At 38.6% G+C, this 17,737-nt stretch overlaps 1 protein-coding gene across 3 annotated transcripts in view; it reads right to left on the reverse strand.

Moving 5' to 3' along the window:
* Positions 1-17,737, reverse strand: part of SPECC1L (sperm antigen with calponin homology and coiled-coil domains 1 like) — a 142,762-nt gene that overhangs the window by 87,103 nt on the left and 37,922 nt on the right. For all 3 annotated transcript variants that reach the window (XM_066260034.1, XM_066260035.1, XM_066260036.1), the window contains 3 exons: positions 12,362-12,515; positions 2,965-4,598; positions 1,478-1,685 (listed from right to left, as the gene is read on the reverse strand). In XM_066260034.1, the coding sequence (XP_066116131.1) occupies positions 1,478-1,685; positions 2,965-4,598; positions 12,362-12,515 (1,996 nt within the window). The remainder of the gene's footprint in view (positions 1-1,477; positions 1,686-2,964; positions 4,599-12,361; positions 12,516-17,737) is intronic.

The following is a 17,737-nucleotide window of genomic DNA, read 5'->3' on the forward strand; positions in this document are numbered from 1 at the left end:
ATCTACTCTACCATCCACACTCCAATTTCGACATACTATCCATTATACTATAATGATTATAGCATTTCCCCCCATGGTACTGGACCCAGTCTAGGCACAGGTAATGCATTTAATTGTCATGTCTCCTTAGCCTCCCTTTAATCTAAAACTTTTCCATAGCCTTTGTCTTTTATAATATTGGCATTTTTAAGGATTATAGCACCACCCACACCTGTGTTATTAGTACAACATGCCTCATTTTTCGTCTGCTTCATGTTTCTCTATGATTAGTTGAAGTTACACCTCAGTCAGAGTACAGTCCAGCTGATGTTGTGTCCAATAGCTACATGCCTCTCTCATTTACATGCTCGTCCCATTAAAATGTGGCCCATTTTTTCCACTGTATAATTTCTGTTGTTTCTTTTTCCTCATTTACAACATAATAAACAGTCTGTGGAAAGACCGTTTAAGATCATGCAAATTTCTGCTCATCAAATTTTCTCACAGAAATGCTTTATACTATTTTTATAACTTTTTAAAATACATCTGAAATAACTACAAAAAAAGTTTTTAGCCCTGGCCGGTTGGCTCAGCAGTAGAGCGTCGGCCTGGCGTGCAGGAGACCCGGGTTTGATTCCTGGCCAGGGCACATAGGAGAAGCGCCCATTTGCTTCTCCACACCCCCCCTTCCTCTCTGTCTCTCTCTTCCCCTCCCGCAGCCAAGGCTCCATTGGAGCAAAGATGGCCCCGGCGCTGGGGATGGCTCCTTGGCCTCTGCCCCAGGTGCTAGAGTGGCTCTGGTCGCGGCAGAGCGACGCCCCGGAGGGGCAGAGCATTGCCCCCTGGTGGGCAGAGTGTCGCCCCTGGTGGGCATGCCGGGTGGATCCTGGTCGGGCGCATGCGGGAGTCTGTTTGACTGTCTCTCCCCGTTTCCAGCTTCAGAAAAATACAAAAAAAAAAATAATAATAAAAAAATTAAAAAAAAAAAGTTTTTAAAGACTTTAACTTTAAAAAGCAAAGTATCTTAAAATCTGAGTCTCAATTCCACCAGAGTATAAAATCTCCATGGCAGGGAAGAAAATTGGACAAACAAAAACTTGTGTCTTAGGCACAAGGTTATGAAGGAGCAATACTTTTTTGTTTCAATATACTTGTAATCCCTATAAGTAGATAATAAATAGCTTTTTCTAGGATCGAAAAAATAATACTCCATTAGCTTTTCGCTTTAATTTTCCAAATCACTTCTCGACCTTTTGGCTAAGATCAAGTGGAATAATTTCCCATAATTAAGCACAATTTTAAAGTAATGCTTTAAATCATTAATCATCTAATGTGTGGATTCTACTTTACCACATGCATATTTCTGCCAGCCACTGCTAGTGTCTTTGAACTACTGCAATCAGATCTCCCGATTTATACTTTGTTACTGACTAGAAACTATTCAGACATGTTACAGTGGGTAGGATAAAAAGGAATGAACTGTTCCCTGATCACTTACTCTCTAAATCAGAAATAATGAGGTTGTCGTGAAGTTTCACAGCTCGATGTTGTTCTACTTCATCTTCAAGTTCAAAAATGGTTTCTTTCATGTCACTCCTTTCCGTCTCTTTTTCTTCTAGCTCTGATCTTAATTTTTCTAATGTCATGTTCAAATCTTCTATTTGTTTCTTAGCTTCTTCTTGGAAGGCTCTATATTCATCTTCTACCTATATGAAATTGATGGTACAGATTAGAAAAGTTAGAGTTGTTTTAATATAAATTCTAGAACTGAGGTATACATGGTTTTGAATGAAAGCTAAATGTGAGTTGCTCCACATGAATTAAAATAAGTGTAATAATTGTTCAGAAGTATGAAAAAGCATTCTACAATAGAACTTTATGTAATATACTTATTAGCATAATTTGTCACTACATCACTGGCTAAAATTACATTAATAAATCATTGAACTTAACTAGATTATTTAGGAGGAAATTTTGAAAATTTTCCCTTCTCCAAAGTTTGGACCAGAAGCATGCCTTTGATTAATGATTAACATGCTCTCCCACAAAAATGACCTCACATTTGTGACAGTTTCCATATCAAATCAATGATGGAAACCAAAACACCCTCAAATACCGTCATTGCAAAAGTATTATTTCATAGTGCCCCCAATATATCTATCTATCTATATCTATCGATAGATATACACTCCAAAAATAATAAATCTAAATTGTATCTCTAGAAGTCATTACTAAAAAAATTAAGGTCTAAATTATTCAAATTTTGGCCAAAGGCATACTCATGTTTCTTACTTTAAGAATCACTGCACTAAAATAAGAAACAGAATGCGAGATAGATTAATTAGATAACTCATGCAAATAAATACTACAGCAGCAATCAATGGGGCACAGAGCACTGGCCAGAGTACCAGCAACTTCAGAGTACAGTTCTGAGTCCTCACAATTACTCTGCCATGTAAAACAAGGGAACTGGACTAATGATCTTGAAAGGTCCCACCAGCAACAAACCATAGTCCTCTAAGAAAAAGCAGTCTCCATCATACTTCAAAAATATTGAACTCACAACAGAACTGTATTTGAAAACCAACAAAGACAACAGGATAAGAAGTGGCAGACTCCACCTAGAATACTGGCTCTCCATCTTTCTTATGCCAAAGTACATCAGAGATGAGGGTGTAAAATTCCATGACATGCTCTCCTGTGTATAACCAGAACCACGGCCAAAGTCTGTCATTAGTTCAAACTCTAGCCCTATCCTCTCACAGGGAGAAAAACAGTAACAAAATGCAAGCGAGTGAAAGTGACAGTATTATAAGAATACTTTTCACTTTATCCCAATAAAATAAAACTATCCTCAAGCTTTAAAATATCAGCTTAAAAAAAGTTAATGGCACCTCATACAAGTGATGCTGGCTGTCAGTAAGCAAGCTATGTACCACAGGTGCATGATGCCAACCCAGAACACTGCACCTACTCAAACAGTACCTTTGCAATGGTGTCCTGCAATCGATTGGCATCATTTCGGGTGTGAGCCAGATCTTCCTGCAGGCTACTAGCCAAAGTCTCTGCTTTTTCTTTGTCCAGCCTGACACTCTCCAGGAGATCCTGAATATCAGACTTGTCTCCAGAGTTATGAATGGAATAGAGCTCCGCCACTTTCTGCTTTTCATTCTCCAGCTGCGCCTTCAGGCGGTTCATCTCGATCTGGTCACTGGCCACTGTGGCTTTGTACTCCTCTAATGTGGCTGCCAAGGCGGCTTTACCCTTCTGCTCAGACTCAATAATTCGCTCCATATGGTGATTACGCTCTTTGAGCGCCCCTATCATTTCTTGAGCTTCCTTATTGTCTTGTTCTGCCATCTTCAAAGTATTACTCAAATGCTGCTGGACACCAAGGAGCTGCTCCCGTTCAAAACGGGCATTCTCAGCTAAATCCATGTAACGCTGTTCCAGTTCCATATAGCGTCCACTTTTTACATCTTCATCTATGACATAAGAAATGTGGTGCTCATCTAGAAGGGAGCGGAAATATTCAATTTGCCGGCTAAAGTGTTCCAACTTATCACTTTGCTGACATAAAGACTCCATAAGAATAACCTTCTCCTCTCCAAGCCTTTCATTTTCACTGTTTAGTTCTTGGGTAATCTGCTGTAAATCAGCTAGCTCTTGCAGAGTTGCCTGAAGTTCCTCACTCGTGCTGTGTTGGTTCTCTTCCATCTGGTGTATCCGTTCCGTCAAGCACGCAACAGACACTTCACTGGCATTCCCACTGCTCCCCTTCCGAGAGCGCTCTGTGCTCGGAATGCCTTCTGACTCTGAGGATGACGGCGCATCCAGGGCGTCATCGCTCGACGTGAGGGGCTGGTACACCTCACTGCACTCGCTGTCTAGATTGTCCATGGAGTTGCTGTGCTGATGGTCCATGAGGGTGTTTTCATCCTGGCTTAGAAGATCCTCCACTGACCCAGGAGCAGAGCCTTCCACTGAAGAAGTCAGAGTCCCTCCTCCATCGCTCTGGTTACCAGGAGTGATTTCTGGGCTCAGGGACTGATAGCCAAACAATTTTTCAGAATTGTCTAACCGCTGCTCAAGGGAAAAGCCCAATGCATTCAACCTGTCCTTCAACATTCTGTTTTCATTTTTCAGCTGGTTGAGTTCTTCACGGATGGCAGTGTTCTGTTCCTGTAACTGCAATAAAGTGGACTCAACATCAGTTGGCTGGTGAATAATAATAGCTTCCTTCTCCTCAGATTTTTCATCACCCTCAGAATGATCCTCATTAATGCCCAGCTGAGCACGCATGTCTCGGAGTTCATTTCTCAAATGTAAAATTTCGACGTCTTTGCTTTTTGCCAGCGTGAGAAGATCTTTCACTTTGGCTTCCAGAGCAGCTTTGTCACTGATCTGATTGTCCGATTTAGACTTGCTCATGCGAACATCACATTCCGTAGCGGTGCGACTGCGGGAACGCTTAGCCAGTGCCACGTCACTAGCCCCCTGACCTGCAGAAGGTAGTTTTTTGCTCTGGTTTAGCCGGGTTCGTTCACGTAATCTTTCTCTAGTAGAACTGGATTCTTTATTACCTGCTGAAGTGCTCCGCTTGGCTGAAGAACTTGTGCCTAACATGTTTAAAACAAAGAAGTTAAGGCAAAAATATTAATAATAAAAAGGCATGTAGTTTTTGTCCCAGGTCTAACAAGATGAAATCTTAGGATCTACACATTGAGTTTGACCTATATAAATCTTGCCTTAGAGTCTGGTTACCATAAAATTCATTTTTCTCAAAACCAAAAGATCATTCATCTTTTAACTACCAATGAAAAAGAAATTACACACTAAATTATACTCTTTAAAAGGGTGAATTTTATGAAATGTGAATTATATCTCAATATAGCTTTTACATTTTTTTCGTTCTTTTTTTTTTAATCAAGTGAGAGGCAGGGAAGCAGAGAGACAGACTCCCACATGCACCCAAACTGGGATCCACCCAGCAACCCACATTTGGGGCTGATGTTCTGCCTATCTTGGATCAGTGCTCCATTGCTCAGCAACTGAGTTATTTTATAGTGCCTGAGGCAAGGCCATGGAGCTATCCTCAGCGCTTGGGGGAAAACTTGCTCATTCAAGCCATGGCTACAAGAAGGGAAGAGGTGGGAAGTGGAGGAGAAACAGGTGGTCACCTCTCCTGTGTACCCTAACAGGTACTTAAACCCAGGACTTCCATACGCCAGGCTGATACTGTACCAGTAAGCCAACCAGCCAGGGCCTAGCTATTACATTTTTTAAAAACTTATACACATTAACTTGAAACCTACATCTTGGCTTTAAAGAGGTGGTCAGGGACATAATATTCTAGGGCAAGCTAGATGATGATGATTCTAGGATTAGCTAGTCAGGTGGCAAATTAACTGTAGAAAAAGATGGTAAAGGAAGATCATGGGAGAGCAAAAAGGGAAAGCCAGCCTCCAGACAAACCAAAAATCTAAGCTATATACAACAAACACCAAAATATGATCAAGATACATGCAAAAATTCCCACATTATAGAATGCCACATAAATAATAATAATAGCTAACATGTACTTACACATGGACATGCATGCATTAACATTTCACATACATTAATTTATATGAACCTCATCAAAATTCTAAGGTAGGAGCTGTATCATCTTGTTTTACAGATGAAACTAACACAAATGTGAGTGATTTACCAACATTCCACAGGTAATATACAGATGAGCCAACATTCAAACCCAGGCAATTAGGCTCTAGAAGCCGCAACTTAACCAGCATACTCCACTGCCTCTCTGTTAGAAAACGATGCTGAATTAATGCTCAATAACGATGACATGTTAATTAAATATTCTGTACAAATCACACTATTACTTAACTGCTAGAATTTTAAACCTGTGAAAACAATTAACGTAACCCATTGTTTAATATAAAAATAACAGGAATATTGAAAAAACCACCACAAAAACACTTGACTTAAAAAAGGTAGCAACAGAGGAAAGAAGTATGGAACACAAACAAAAACAAATGATAGAAAAACAAAAGAGAAGAATCAAACAAGATACAAAACTAACAGAAAGCAATTTATAAAATGGCAGTAGGGAACCCACAAGTGTCAATAACTACACTAAATGTAAATGGATTAAACTTACCAATAAAAAGACACAGAGTAGCAGAATGGATTAAAAAAGAAAATCCAACTATATGCTGCCTACAAGAAACACATCTAAGCAACAAGGATAAAAACAAATTCAAAGTGAAAGGCTGGAAAACAATACTCCAAGCAAACAACACCCAAAAAAAAGCAGGTGTAGCAATACTCATATCTAATAATGCTGACTACAAGACAGAAAAAGTACTCAGAGACAAAAATGGTCATTTCATAATGATTAAGGGGAAGTTGAATCAAGAAGACATAACAATCCTTAATATATATGCACCAAACCAAGGAGCACCAAAATATATAAGACAGCTACTTATTGACCTTAAAACAAAAACTAATAAAAATACAATCATACTTGGAGACCTCAATACACCCCTGACGGCTCTAGATCGGTCATCCAAACAGAGAATCAATAAAGATATAGTGGCCTTAAACAAAATACTAGAACACCTGGATATGATAGACATCTACAGGACACTTCATCCCAAAGCGACAGAGTATACATTTTCCTCTAGTGTACATGGAACATTCTCAAGAATTGACCATATGTTGGGCCACAAAGACAATATCAGCAAATTTAGAAAAATTGAAATTGTACCAAGCATATTTTCTGATCATAAAGCCTTGAAACTAGAATTCAACTGCAAAAAAGAGGGGGAAAAACCCACACAAATGTGGAAACTAAACAACATACTTCTAAAAAATGAATGGGTCAAAGAAGAAATAAGTGCAGAGATCAAAAGATATATACAGACAAATGAAAATGAAAATACGACATATCAGAATCTCTGGGATGCAGCAAAAGCAGTAATAAGAGGAAAGTTCATATCACTTCAGGCCTATATGAACAAACAAGAGAGAGCCGAAGTAAACCACTTAACTTCACACCTTAAGGAACTAGAAAAAGAAGAACAAAGACAACCCAAAACCAGCCGAAGAAAGGAGATAATAAAAATCAGAGCAGAAATAAATAAAATAGAGAACAGAAAAACTATAGAAAAAATCAATAAAACAAGGAGCTGGTTCTTTGAAAAGATCAACAAAATTGACAAACCCTTGGCAAGACTCACCAAGGAAAAAAGGCACAGGACTCAAATAAATAAAATCCAAAATGAAAGAGGAGAGATCACCACAGACATCATAGATATACAAAGAATTATTGTAGAATACTCGGAAAAATTATATGCCACCAAATACAACAATCTAGAAGAAATGGATAAATTCTTAGAACAATACAACCTTCCTAGACTGAGTCATGAAGAAGCAGAAAGCCTAAACAGACCAATCAGCAGGGAGGAAATAGAAAAAACTATTAAAAACCTCCCCCAAAATAAAAGTCCAGGCCCAGACGGTTATACTAGTGAATTCTATCAAACATTCAAAGAAGACTTGGTTCCTGTTCTACTCAAAGTCTTCCAAAAAATTGAAGAAGAAGCAATACTTCCAAACACATTTTATGAGGCCAACATAACCCTCATACAAAAACCTGGCAAGGATGGCACAAAGAAAGAAAACTACAGACCAATATCTCTAATGAATACAGATGCTAAAATACTAAACAAAATACTGGCAAACCGAATACAACAACATATTAAAAAAATAATACATCATGATCAAGTGGGATTCATCCCAGAATCTCAAGGATGGTTCAACATACGCAAAACGGTTAACGTAATACACCATATCAACAAAACAAAGAACAAAAACCACATGATCTTATCAATAGATGCAGAAAAGGCTTTTGATAAAATACAACACAATTTTATGTTTAAGACTCTCAACAAAATGGGTATAGAAGGAAAATATCTCAACATGATAAAGGCCATATATGATAAACCATCAGCCAACATCCTATTAAACGGCATAAAACTGAGGACTTTCTACCTTAAATCAGGAACAAGACAGGGTTGTCCACTCTCTCCACTCTTATTTAACGTGGTGCTAGAAGTTCTGGCCAGAGCAATCAGACAAGACAAAGAAATAAAAGGCATCCATATCGGAAAAGAAGAAGTAAAGGTATCACTTTTTGCTGATGATATGATCCTATACATTGAAAACCCGAAGGACTCCACAAAAAGATTATTAGAAACAATAAACCAATACAGTAAGGTCGCAGGATACAAAATTAACATACAAAAGTCCATAGCCTTTCTATATGCCAACAATGAAATATTAGAAAACGAACTCAAAAAAATAATCCCCTTCACGATTGCAACAAAAAAAATAAAATACCTAGGAATAAACATAACAAAGAAGGTAAAGGACCTATATAATGAAAATTACAAAGCATTGTTAAGGGAAATCGAAAAAGATACAATGAGATGGAAAAATATTCCTTGTTCTTGGATAGGAAGAATAAATATAATCAAAATGGCCATATTACCCAAAGCAATATACAAATTTAATGCAATTCCCATCAAAATCCCTATGAGATTTTTTAAAGAAATGGAACAAAAAATCATCAGATTTATATGGAACTATAAAAAACCCCGAATAGCCAAAACAATCCTAAGGAAAAAGAATGAAGCTGGGGGCATTACAATACCTGACTTTAAACTATATTATAGGGCCACGATAATCAAAACAGCATGGTATTGGCAAAAAAATAGACACTCAGACCAATGGAACAGAATAGAAAGCCCAGAAATAAAACCACATATATATGGTCAAATAATCTTTGATAAAGGGGCCAACAACACACAATGGAGAAAAGAAAGCCTCTTCAACAAATGGTGTTGGGAAAACTGGAAAGCCACATGCAAAAGAATGAAACTCGACTACAGCCTGTCCCCGTGTACTAAAATTAATTCAAAATGGATCAAAGACCTAAATATAAGACCTGAAACAATAAAGTACATAGAAGAAGACATAGGTACTAAAATCATGGACCTGGGTTTTAAAGAACATTTTATGAACTTGACTCCAATGGCAAGAGAAGTGAAGGCAAAGATAAATGAATGGGACTACATCAGAATTAAAAGTTTTTGCTCAGCAAGAGAAACTGATATCAAAATAAACAGACAGCCAACTAAATGGGAACTGATATTTTCAAACGACAGCTCAGATAAGGGCCTAATATCCAAAATTTACAAAGAACTCATAAAACTCAACAACAAACAAACAAACAATCCAATAAAAAAATGGGAAGAGGACATGAACAGACACTTCTCCCAGGAAGAGATACAAATGGCCAACAGATATATGAAAAGATGCTCAGCTTCATTAGTTATTAGAGAAATGCAAATCAAAACTACAATGAGATACCACCTCACTCCTGTTAGATTAACTATTATCAACAAGACGGGTAATAGCAAATGTTGGAGAGGCTGTGGAGAAAAAGGAACCCTCATTCACTGTTGGTGGGACTGTAAAGTAGTACAACCATTATGGAGGAAAGTATGGTGGTTCCTCAAAAAACTGCAAATAGAATTACCTTATGACCCAGCAATCCCTCTACTGGGTATATACCCCAAAACCTCAGAAACATTGATACGTGAAGACACATGTAGCCCCATGTTCATTGCAGCACTGTTCACAGTGGCCAAGACATGGAAACAACCAAAAAGCCCTTCAATAGAAGACTGGATAAAGAAGATGTGGCACATATACACTATGGAATACTACTCAGCCATAAGAAATGATGACATCAGATCATTTACAGCAAAATGGTGGGATCTTGATAACATTATAAGGAGTGAAATAAGTAAATCAGAAAAAAACAAGAACTACATGATTCCATACATTGGTGGAACATAAAAATGAGACTAAGAGACATGGACAAGAGTGTGGTGGTTACCAGGGGTGGGGGGAGGGAGGACATGGGAGGGAGGGAGGGAGAGAGTTAGGGGGAGGGGGAGGGGCACAGAGAACTAGATAGAGGGTGGCGGAGGACAATCTGACTTTGGGTGAGGGGTATGCAACATAATTTAATGACAAAATAACCTAGACATGTTTTCTTTGAATATATGTACCCTGATTTATTAATGTCATCCCATTACCATTAATAAAAATTTATTAAAAAAAAAATAACAGGAATATGTGTAAATACCCACAAACACTTAAAAAATAATTAGAATATGTTTTACTTTGAAAAATGACATCTAGAACTAATCAAAGAGTATTTTTAAATAAACTACTGGCTGTTTATGTGGCAGGCACCGGGCCTCAGAAGTAACAAGGGACAAAAGATCTACATGATGTAGAAAGACAGGAATTTTGCAAGTCTTGTGTCCTAGAGGAAAGGGAGTTACGGCAGGCCAAAAAACAGGCAAAGGATGAGCAGGCAGAAGTGAGCATGGCACATAACAAGGTAAAGAAAAGCCACACAGTTAACAGAAGTACCCCGCAAAGGTTTCTATAACACCCCAGATGTCACTGAATTCAGTGAGTCACAGAGGTCAGCAAATTTTCTTCAGTAGGGAAGAAACATAAGGAAAAGACTCTTTATGAAAATTAATCTAGAAGATGATAAGTGGAACATATGAGGAAGAAGGAAGAGTAAAGGAGGAATATGAACAGGCAGTGCAGTGAAAATAAAGGAAGTCCTACATTCTGGGAGTGAGATGTAGATCTCCGTAAAAATAGAGAGGGGATAATAAATCAGTAACCAATTTCAAAGGTACAAGTAACAAGATTGGGAGAAACAACTGCAAATGGAAAAAAGGGAATGCTATAAATTTTTCCCCAATATTAACAAACTGCTACTAACAGCAGAATTGAAATAAATGGATGATCAAAAGCTCCTATCATGGAAACAGAGACAACTAGAAATGATGTGTCTTCTGCAGATGGACAATTCCCAACAGAACCTGAATCTGTGCCATTGAGGTTCTAGATCCAATGACATTTAAAGTAAACTGAGAGAACAAAGGAATATAGTCAAGGATATCAAGGAGATGTGACAAAATCTAGATCATGGAAAAAACTCTACGGGTCAAACAACCAGCTTCTACAAAAATTAAATTGCAAGAGAAAAAGGAGATAAACCCATACATTAAAAAAAAAAGATGTAACTGGCCTGTGGTTGTGCAGTGAATAGAGTATCGACCTGGAATGCTGAGGTCGCCAGCTTGAACAAGAAAGCAATGAACAACGAAAGTGAAACAACTACGAGTAGATACTTCTCGCCAACCCAATCTCCTCTCTTTAAAATCAATAAATAAAATCTTATATTAAAAAAAAAAGACTTAAGAGAAACACATCATCAATTATTAGATATGGATCTTAAATAAATCCTGATTCATGCCTGACCATGCAGGCAGGCAAGGTGGCGCAGTGGATGGAGCGTCAGACTGGGATGCAGAGGACCCAGGTTCGAGAACCCAAAGTCGCCAGCTTGAGCGTGGGTTCATCTGGTTTGAGCAAAGCTCACCAACTTGGACCCAAGGTCGCTGGCTTGAGCAAGGGGTCACTCGGTCTGCTGTAGCCCCACAGTAAAGGCACATATGAGAAAGCAATCAATGAACAACTAAGGTGTCGCAATGAAAAACTAATGATTGATGCTTCTCATCTCTTCCCATTCCTGTCTGTCTGTTCTTTTTTAGAGAGGAGAGGGAGAGACAGAGGGAGAGAGAGAGAGGAGAGACAGAGAGAGAGAAGGGGGGAAGGAGCTGGAAACATCAACTCCCATATGTGCCTTGACCAGGCAAGCCCAGGGTTTCGAACTGGCAACCTCAGCATTTCCAGGTCGATGCTTTATCCACTGCGCCACCATAGGTCAGGCTCCTGTCTGTCTGTTCTTATCTATCTCTCTTTCTGACTCTCATTCTGTCTCTGTAAAAAAAAAAAATCCTGATTCAAACAGATAGTAAAAAATTATTTCCATAATATTTATTAGACAGTTGGAAATTTAAATACACAATTACTGAATAATTTACAATATGAGGAACAATTATTTTAAGGACTAAGAATGGTATTGTGATTATATTCTTTTATAAATCCTTATATTTCAAAAATAATGAACTATTTGTGGATGAAATTATAGGACGTCTGGAATTTACTTCAAAATAATAAGGTAGAAAATGTGGATATCAATGAGTCAAGACCGGCCAGCAGTTGATAAAGTTGATGAGTACATGGGATGAAATACCAATCAGTTTATTTTTTTATACATGTTTGAATTTTCTATCAGATGGAACCCCTAATATCACTGCACTTTGCCTAGTTAAACAAAAAGCAATTTAACTGTTAGCCTGAACGCCACACATACCTGTGGTAACTTTGGATTTGTTCTCCACGGTGCTCATGGCAGGGGCAGATGCTGACGATGCTGCAGAAGGGCAGGTGCTTTTCTTCCCTTTAACACCATTAGTCACTGTCACCCCTCCAGCCATTCCAGCTAAAAGGTCATCACTACTCTTGGTCTGGAAGCAACAGAAAATCAAAATAAACTGACTAGATGAAGCAAGATTAAATAATATTTTGAGACTAAATAAAGCTCTTGATTTATATTGAGTTCTACAAAGACTTTATACCAGCAAGCAGTGCATCATACTACAGAAACAGAACTCTCAACTGGTTTATAAGCTGTAAGCACTCACACTTCATTTGAAAATACAGAAATCACATATGTAATTAAAAATTTTATGAAAGCCTACTGTGTGCTCACACGAACCAGATTCATTGAGGGATGGGGAAAAAGTAAAGACATCCTTCCTGCTACTTACTCTTTCATATAGGACACGACGACCTATGAACAGAGATCACTTGAGCAATACTACATGGGTTACCTCAGCAAAGTGCTATAATGCCACAGGAAATGCCATCTCTCAATTTCTAGAGAAAAATATCAATGAGAATCTCAAACAATCTGCATTGCTTTAAAATGATTCAATGATAGAGCCACTACCTAAAAAAAATTACTCTGAAATGTTTTCTTACCTAATTTTTTAGTAGTCTAATTTCAACCAAAATTGTAAGACTTTTTTTTTGGGAAAATATCATAACATTTACCATTTTAATCATTTTTAAGTGTACAGTTCAGAGTCATTAAGCACATTTGCACTGTTGAGCAACCATCATCACCATCCATCTCCAAACCTTTTCATCTTCCTAGACTGAAACTCTGTCCCCATTAAAGAACTCTTCATTCCTCCTCCCCCCCGTTCCTGGCAACCACAATTCATTTCACTTTCTGCCTCTGAATCTCACTGTTTTCAGTACCTTACATCAGTGGAATCATACAGTCTTTGTCTTTTTGTGACTGGTTTATTTCACTTAGCATAATATTCACAAAGTTCATCCACATTATAGAATGGGTCAGAATCTCCTTCCTTTTTAAGGATGAATAATATTTCATTATGTGTATATACTACATTTTGCTTACCCATTCTTCCACTGATCATGGCCGCTTGGGTTCCTTCCACCTTTTGGCTATTGTGAATAATAGACACGAACAAGGGTATACAACTATCTCTTTGAGACCTTGCTTTCAATTCTTTTTCCCGGGGTATATACCCAGATGTAGAACTGCTGGGTCAGATGATAGTTCTATTTTTCATTTTTTGAGGGATCACCACACTGCTTTCCACGGAAGCTGCACCATTTTACAGTCCTCCCAATAGTGCACAAGGGTTCCAATTCTCCCACATCCTGGCAGCACTTACTTGTTTTTTTTATAGTAGCTATCCTAATGGCTATGAGGTAGTGCAGCATCTTTTTTTATACTGATTTATAGTTTTCTACCTCTTCTAGATGTGAACACTTTGTCATTTATACATGTTGCACAGATATTCACCCACTCTGTGCTTTCTCTTTCTAATCCTTTAATGGCATCTTTTGATAAACAGTTCTTAATTTTAATTTAGTCCAATTGTTTATCTTTTCTTTATTGTTAGATTTGTGTGTATGTGTGTTTTGTTTATGAAATCTTTACCCATTCCAAGGTCAGGATAGTCTCCTATACTTTTTTCTAGGAGCCTTAGTATTTTACATTTTATATTCAGAGTCTCAATCTACTTAAAATTAATTTTTTAGAAGCTTTTTATTTATAAGTAATTTTAAACTTAAAAGTTGAAAGACTAGCCCTGGCCAGTTGGCTCAGTGGTAGAGCATCGGCCTGGCGTGAGGGAGTCCCGGGTTCAATACCCAGCCAGGGCACACAGGAGAGGCGCCCATCTGCTTCTCCACCCCTCCCCCTCTCCTTCCTCTCTCGCAGCCAGGGCTCCACTGGAGCAAGGCTGGCCCGGATGCTGGGGATGGCTCTATGGCCTCTGCCTCAGGCACTAGAATGGCTCTGGTTGCAGCAGAGCATCGCCCCCTGGTGGGCATGCCCGGTGGATCCTGGTCGGGTGCTTGCGGGAGTCTGTCTGACTGCCTCCCCATTTCCAACTTCAGAAAAATACAAAAAAAAAAAAAAAAAAAAGTTGAAAGACTAGTACAAAGAATTCCAGTATACTCTTTATTGAGATTCTTGGCATGTTAACCTTTTACCATGGTTAGTCATTTTCCCTATATACATATGTATATACATACATATATAAATTTTTCTTGAACTTAATCTCCTTGATAATAATACAAATACAAATCAAAGACACTGGCCCTGGCCGGTTGGCTCAGTGGTAGAGCATCGGGTCGGAGTGTGGATGTCTCAGCTTTGATTCCTGGTAAGGGCACACAGGAGAAGCACCCATCTGCTTGTCCACTTCTCCCATTCCTTCTCTCGCTTCTCTCACGTCTCTTTCTTTTCTCCTCCTGCAGCCATGGCTCCATTGGAGCGAGCTGGCCCCAGTTGCTGAGGATGGCTCCATGGTCTCTGCCTCAAGTGCTAAGAAGAGCTCAGTTGCTGAGCAACAGAGTAATGCCCCAGATGGGCACAGCATTACCCTCTAGTGGGCTTGCTGGGTGGATCCCATCCCGGGCACATGTGGGGGACTCTGTCTCTTTGCCTTCCCTCCTCTCACTGAATAAAAAATTAAGTTAAAAAAATTAAAAACACTTTGAAATCCCTCTATACATAACTGAATGGTTAAAATGAGGACTAAGTATATGTGGATGAAAATGTGGAACACTAGCAGTGTAAATTGGTAACCACTTTGGAAAATGATTTGGTCCTGTATTAAAGCTGAATACTATGCACCCCATGACTCAGTAATTTCATTTCTAGTTATAGAGACAAAAGAAATTGGTGCACATGTGTACCAAAATATACATAGAAGAGTTCATGCCCTGGCCAGATAGCTCAGTTGGTCAGAGCATTGTCCTGAAATACAGATGTTGCTGGTTCAATCCCTGGTGAGGACACATACAAGAACAGATGATGTTCCTGTCCCTCTCTCTCTCCCCTACTCTCTCATTAAAATCAATAAACATTAAAATAAAAGAATGTTCATAACATTATTTGTACTAGATAAAAAATTGAAACTCGAGATGTCCATCAACAGCAGAATAGATAAACAACTTACAGCACATTCACCTTATGAACTAGTAGTCAGCAATGAAGAAGGCACTACATACTGCTACAGACAACAATATGGATGAGTATTATGACTGCAACGCTGAGCTAAGAAAATCAAATGTACATTTACATAAAAATAAAAAACTGGCAAAATTTATCTCTGGTGCTTTAGAACGGTAGCTACACTGAAGAGGATAGGAAAGGCAATGATTGAGAGGTGGATACACAAGAGCCACTGAGCTTTGCTCTCTTTCTTAGTGGGTGGTGGCTGCAGAGTAAGATCCCTTTGTGATTAAGCTCAACACAGATGCTTGTAAACTTTTACTCCTATTTCTCTTATTTGTTACACCATTTTGTAAATACATGTGCATTCCCACATGTAAACATCCTCCATAAGCAACAGCCTACCAAAAATGAAACTGATGAAGAAACAGACTTTTAACCATTTTTAAATAAGAGATGCAAAATACAAATCATTTGGTAGAAACATTCCAACTACAAATAATAAAATATTACGACCACAGTATACATGCTTCTCAAGGTAAAGTCCAAGTTTCACAGTCTGCATCTTCATCTCAAAATTCAAGATTAGTTTTAAATTTTTACCTTTTAACTTTCAGAGATGAATTGTTCAATCCAATTGTTAACTCATTTTACACTAAAAAGGTATAATTACAAATAATTGTCAAGAGTCATCAATTATTTAGATAGATTCTAACTGAAGTATCTGAAGCTTATTAATTCCCATCTATCAATTTTATTTTATTTTTTTACATAGAAAGTCAGAGAGAGGGATAAACAGACAGGAATGGAGAGAGATGAGAAGCATCAATCATCAGTTTTTCATTGTGACACCTTAGTTGTTCATTAGTTGCTTTCTCATATGTTCCTTGACTGTGGGCCTTCAGCAGACCGAGTAACCCCTTGCTCAAGCCAGCGACCTTGGGTCCAAGATGGTGAGCTTTTGCTCAAACCAGATGAGCCCACGCTCAAGCTGGCGACCTTGGGGTCTTGAACCTGGGTCTTCCGCATCCTAGTCCGACGCTCTATCCACCGTCAGTCAGGCTGTCAATTTTTTTACAAAAGTATTCTCATTAGTACAGTGAACAAGTACATCACTTCTACCAGGATGAACATGAACACCTGAGCAGCGTGTGAAACTTGAAAAGTGTAGGCAGGTAGGAAACCATCTCTACATGGAAAATAATCTTTTCCACTGGCTATGACAAGAAAGAATTAAGCATACAAAGGCCCCAAGACACATGTCACAGCTACTGACAAGAGTGGGATGCCTAACCAGTGGTGGCACAGTGGATAAAGCATTGACCTAGAACACTGAGGTAGCTGGTTCAAAACCCTGGCTTCCCTGGTCAAGGCACATATGGGAGTTGATGCTTCCTGCTCCTCCTCCCTTCCTTCTCTATCTTTCTCTCTCCCTCCCCTCTCTAAAATGAATAAATAAAATCTTTTTAAAATTAATTTTAATGGGTGAAATAAGTAAATCAGAAAAAAAACTAAGAACTATATGAATCCATACATAGAAGGGACATAAAAATGAGACTCAAGAGACATGAACAAGAATGTGATGGCAACAGGGGTGGGGGGTGGGGGGAGGGGGGAGGGGGAGGGGGCGAAGAAGGAGTGAGGGGTGGGGGGAGGGGAGAGGCACAAAAAAACCAGATAGAAGGTGAGAGAAGACAATTTAACTTTGGGGGAGGGGTATACAGCGCAATCAAATGTCAAAATAATCTAGAGATGTCTTCTCTCAACATATGTACCCTGATTTATCAATGTCACTGCATTAAATTTAATAAATAAATTTAAAAAAATTAATTTTAATGGAGTGACATTAATAAGTCAGGGTATATATGTTCAAAGAAAACATCTCCAGGTTATCTTGTCATTCAATTATGTGGCATACCCGTCACCCAATAAAATCTTTTTAAAAAAAGAAAAAAAAGAATGGGAACAAGTTCCCAAAAACTCAATAGAAATAGCAGTAGTGCCTCATTTTATTATTTGCAAAAGCTCCACTCAGCAGTGAGGTCCTTTGGATCCTTTCCCATACACTCAGCTAGATCTAGCCTCAAACAACATTGGAAATGAGAGAGGTAAAGAAGGGCATATCCCAGTACCAGTACCCCACCACTGTAAGGAAAGTGTCACGAAAACACTGTGCAGTGACAGACT

Source organism: Saccopteryx bilineata, chromosome 2 (genome assembly GCF_036850765.1).
Source record: "Saccopteryx bilineata isolate mSacBil1 chromosome 2, mSacBil1_pri_phased_curated, whole genome shotgun sequence".
Lineage (NCBI taxonomy): Eukaryota > Metazoa > Chordata > Mammalia > Chiroptera > Emballonuridae > Saccopteryx > Saccopteryx bilineata.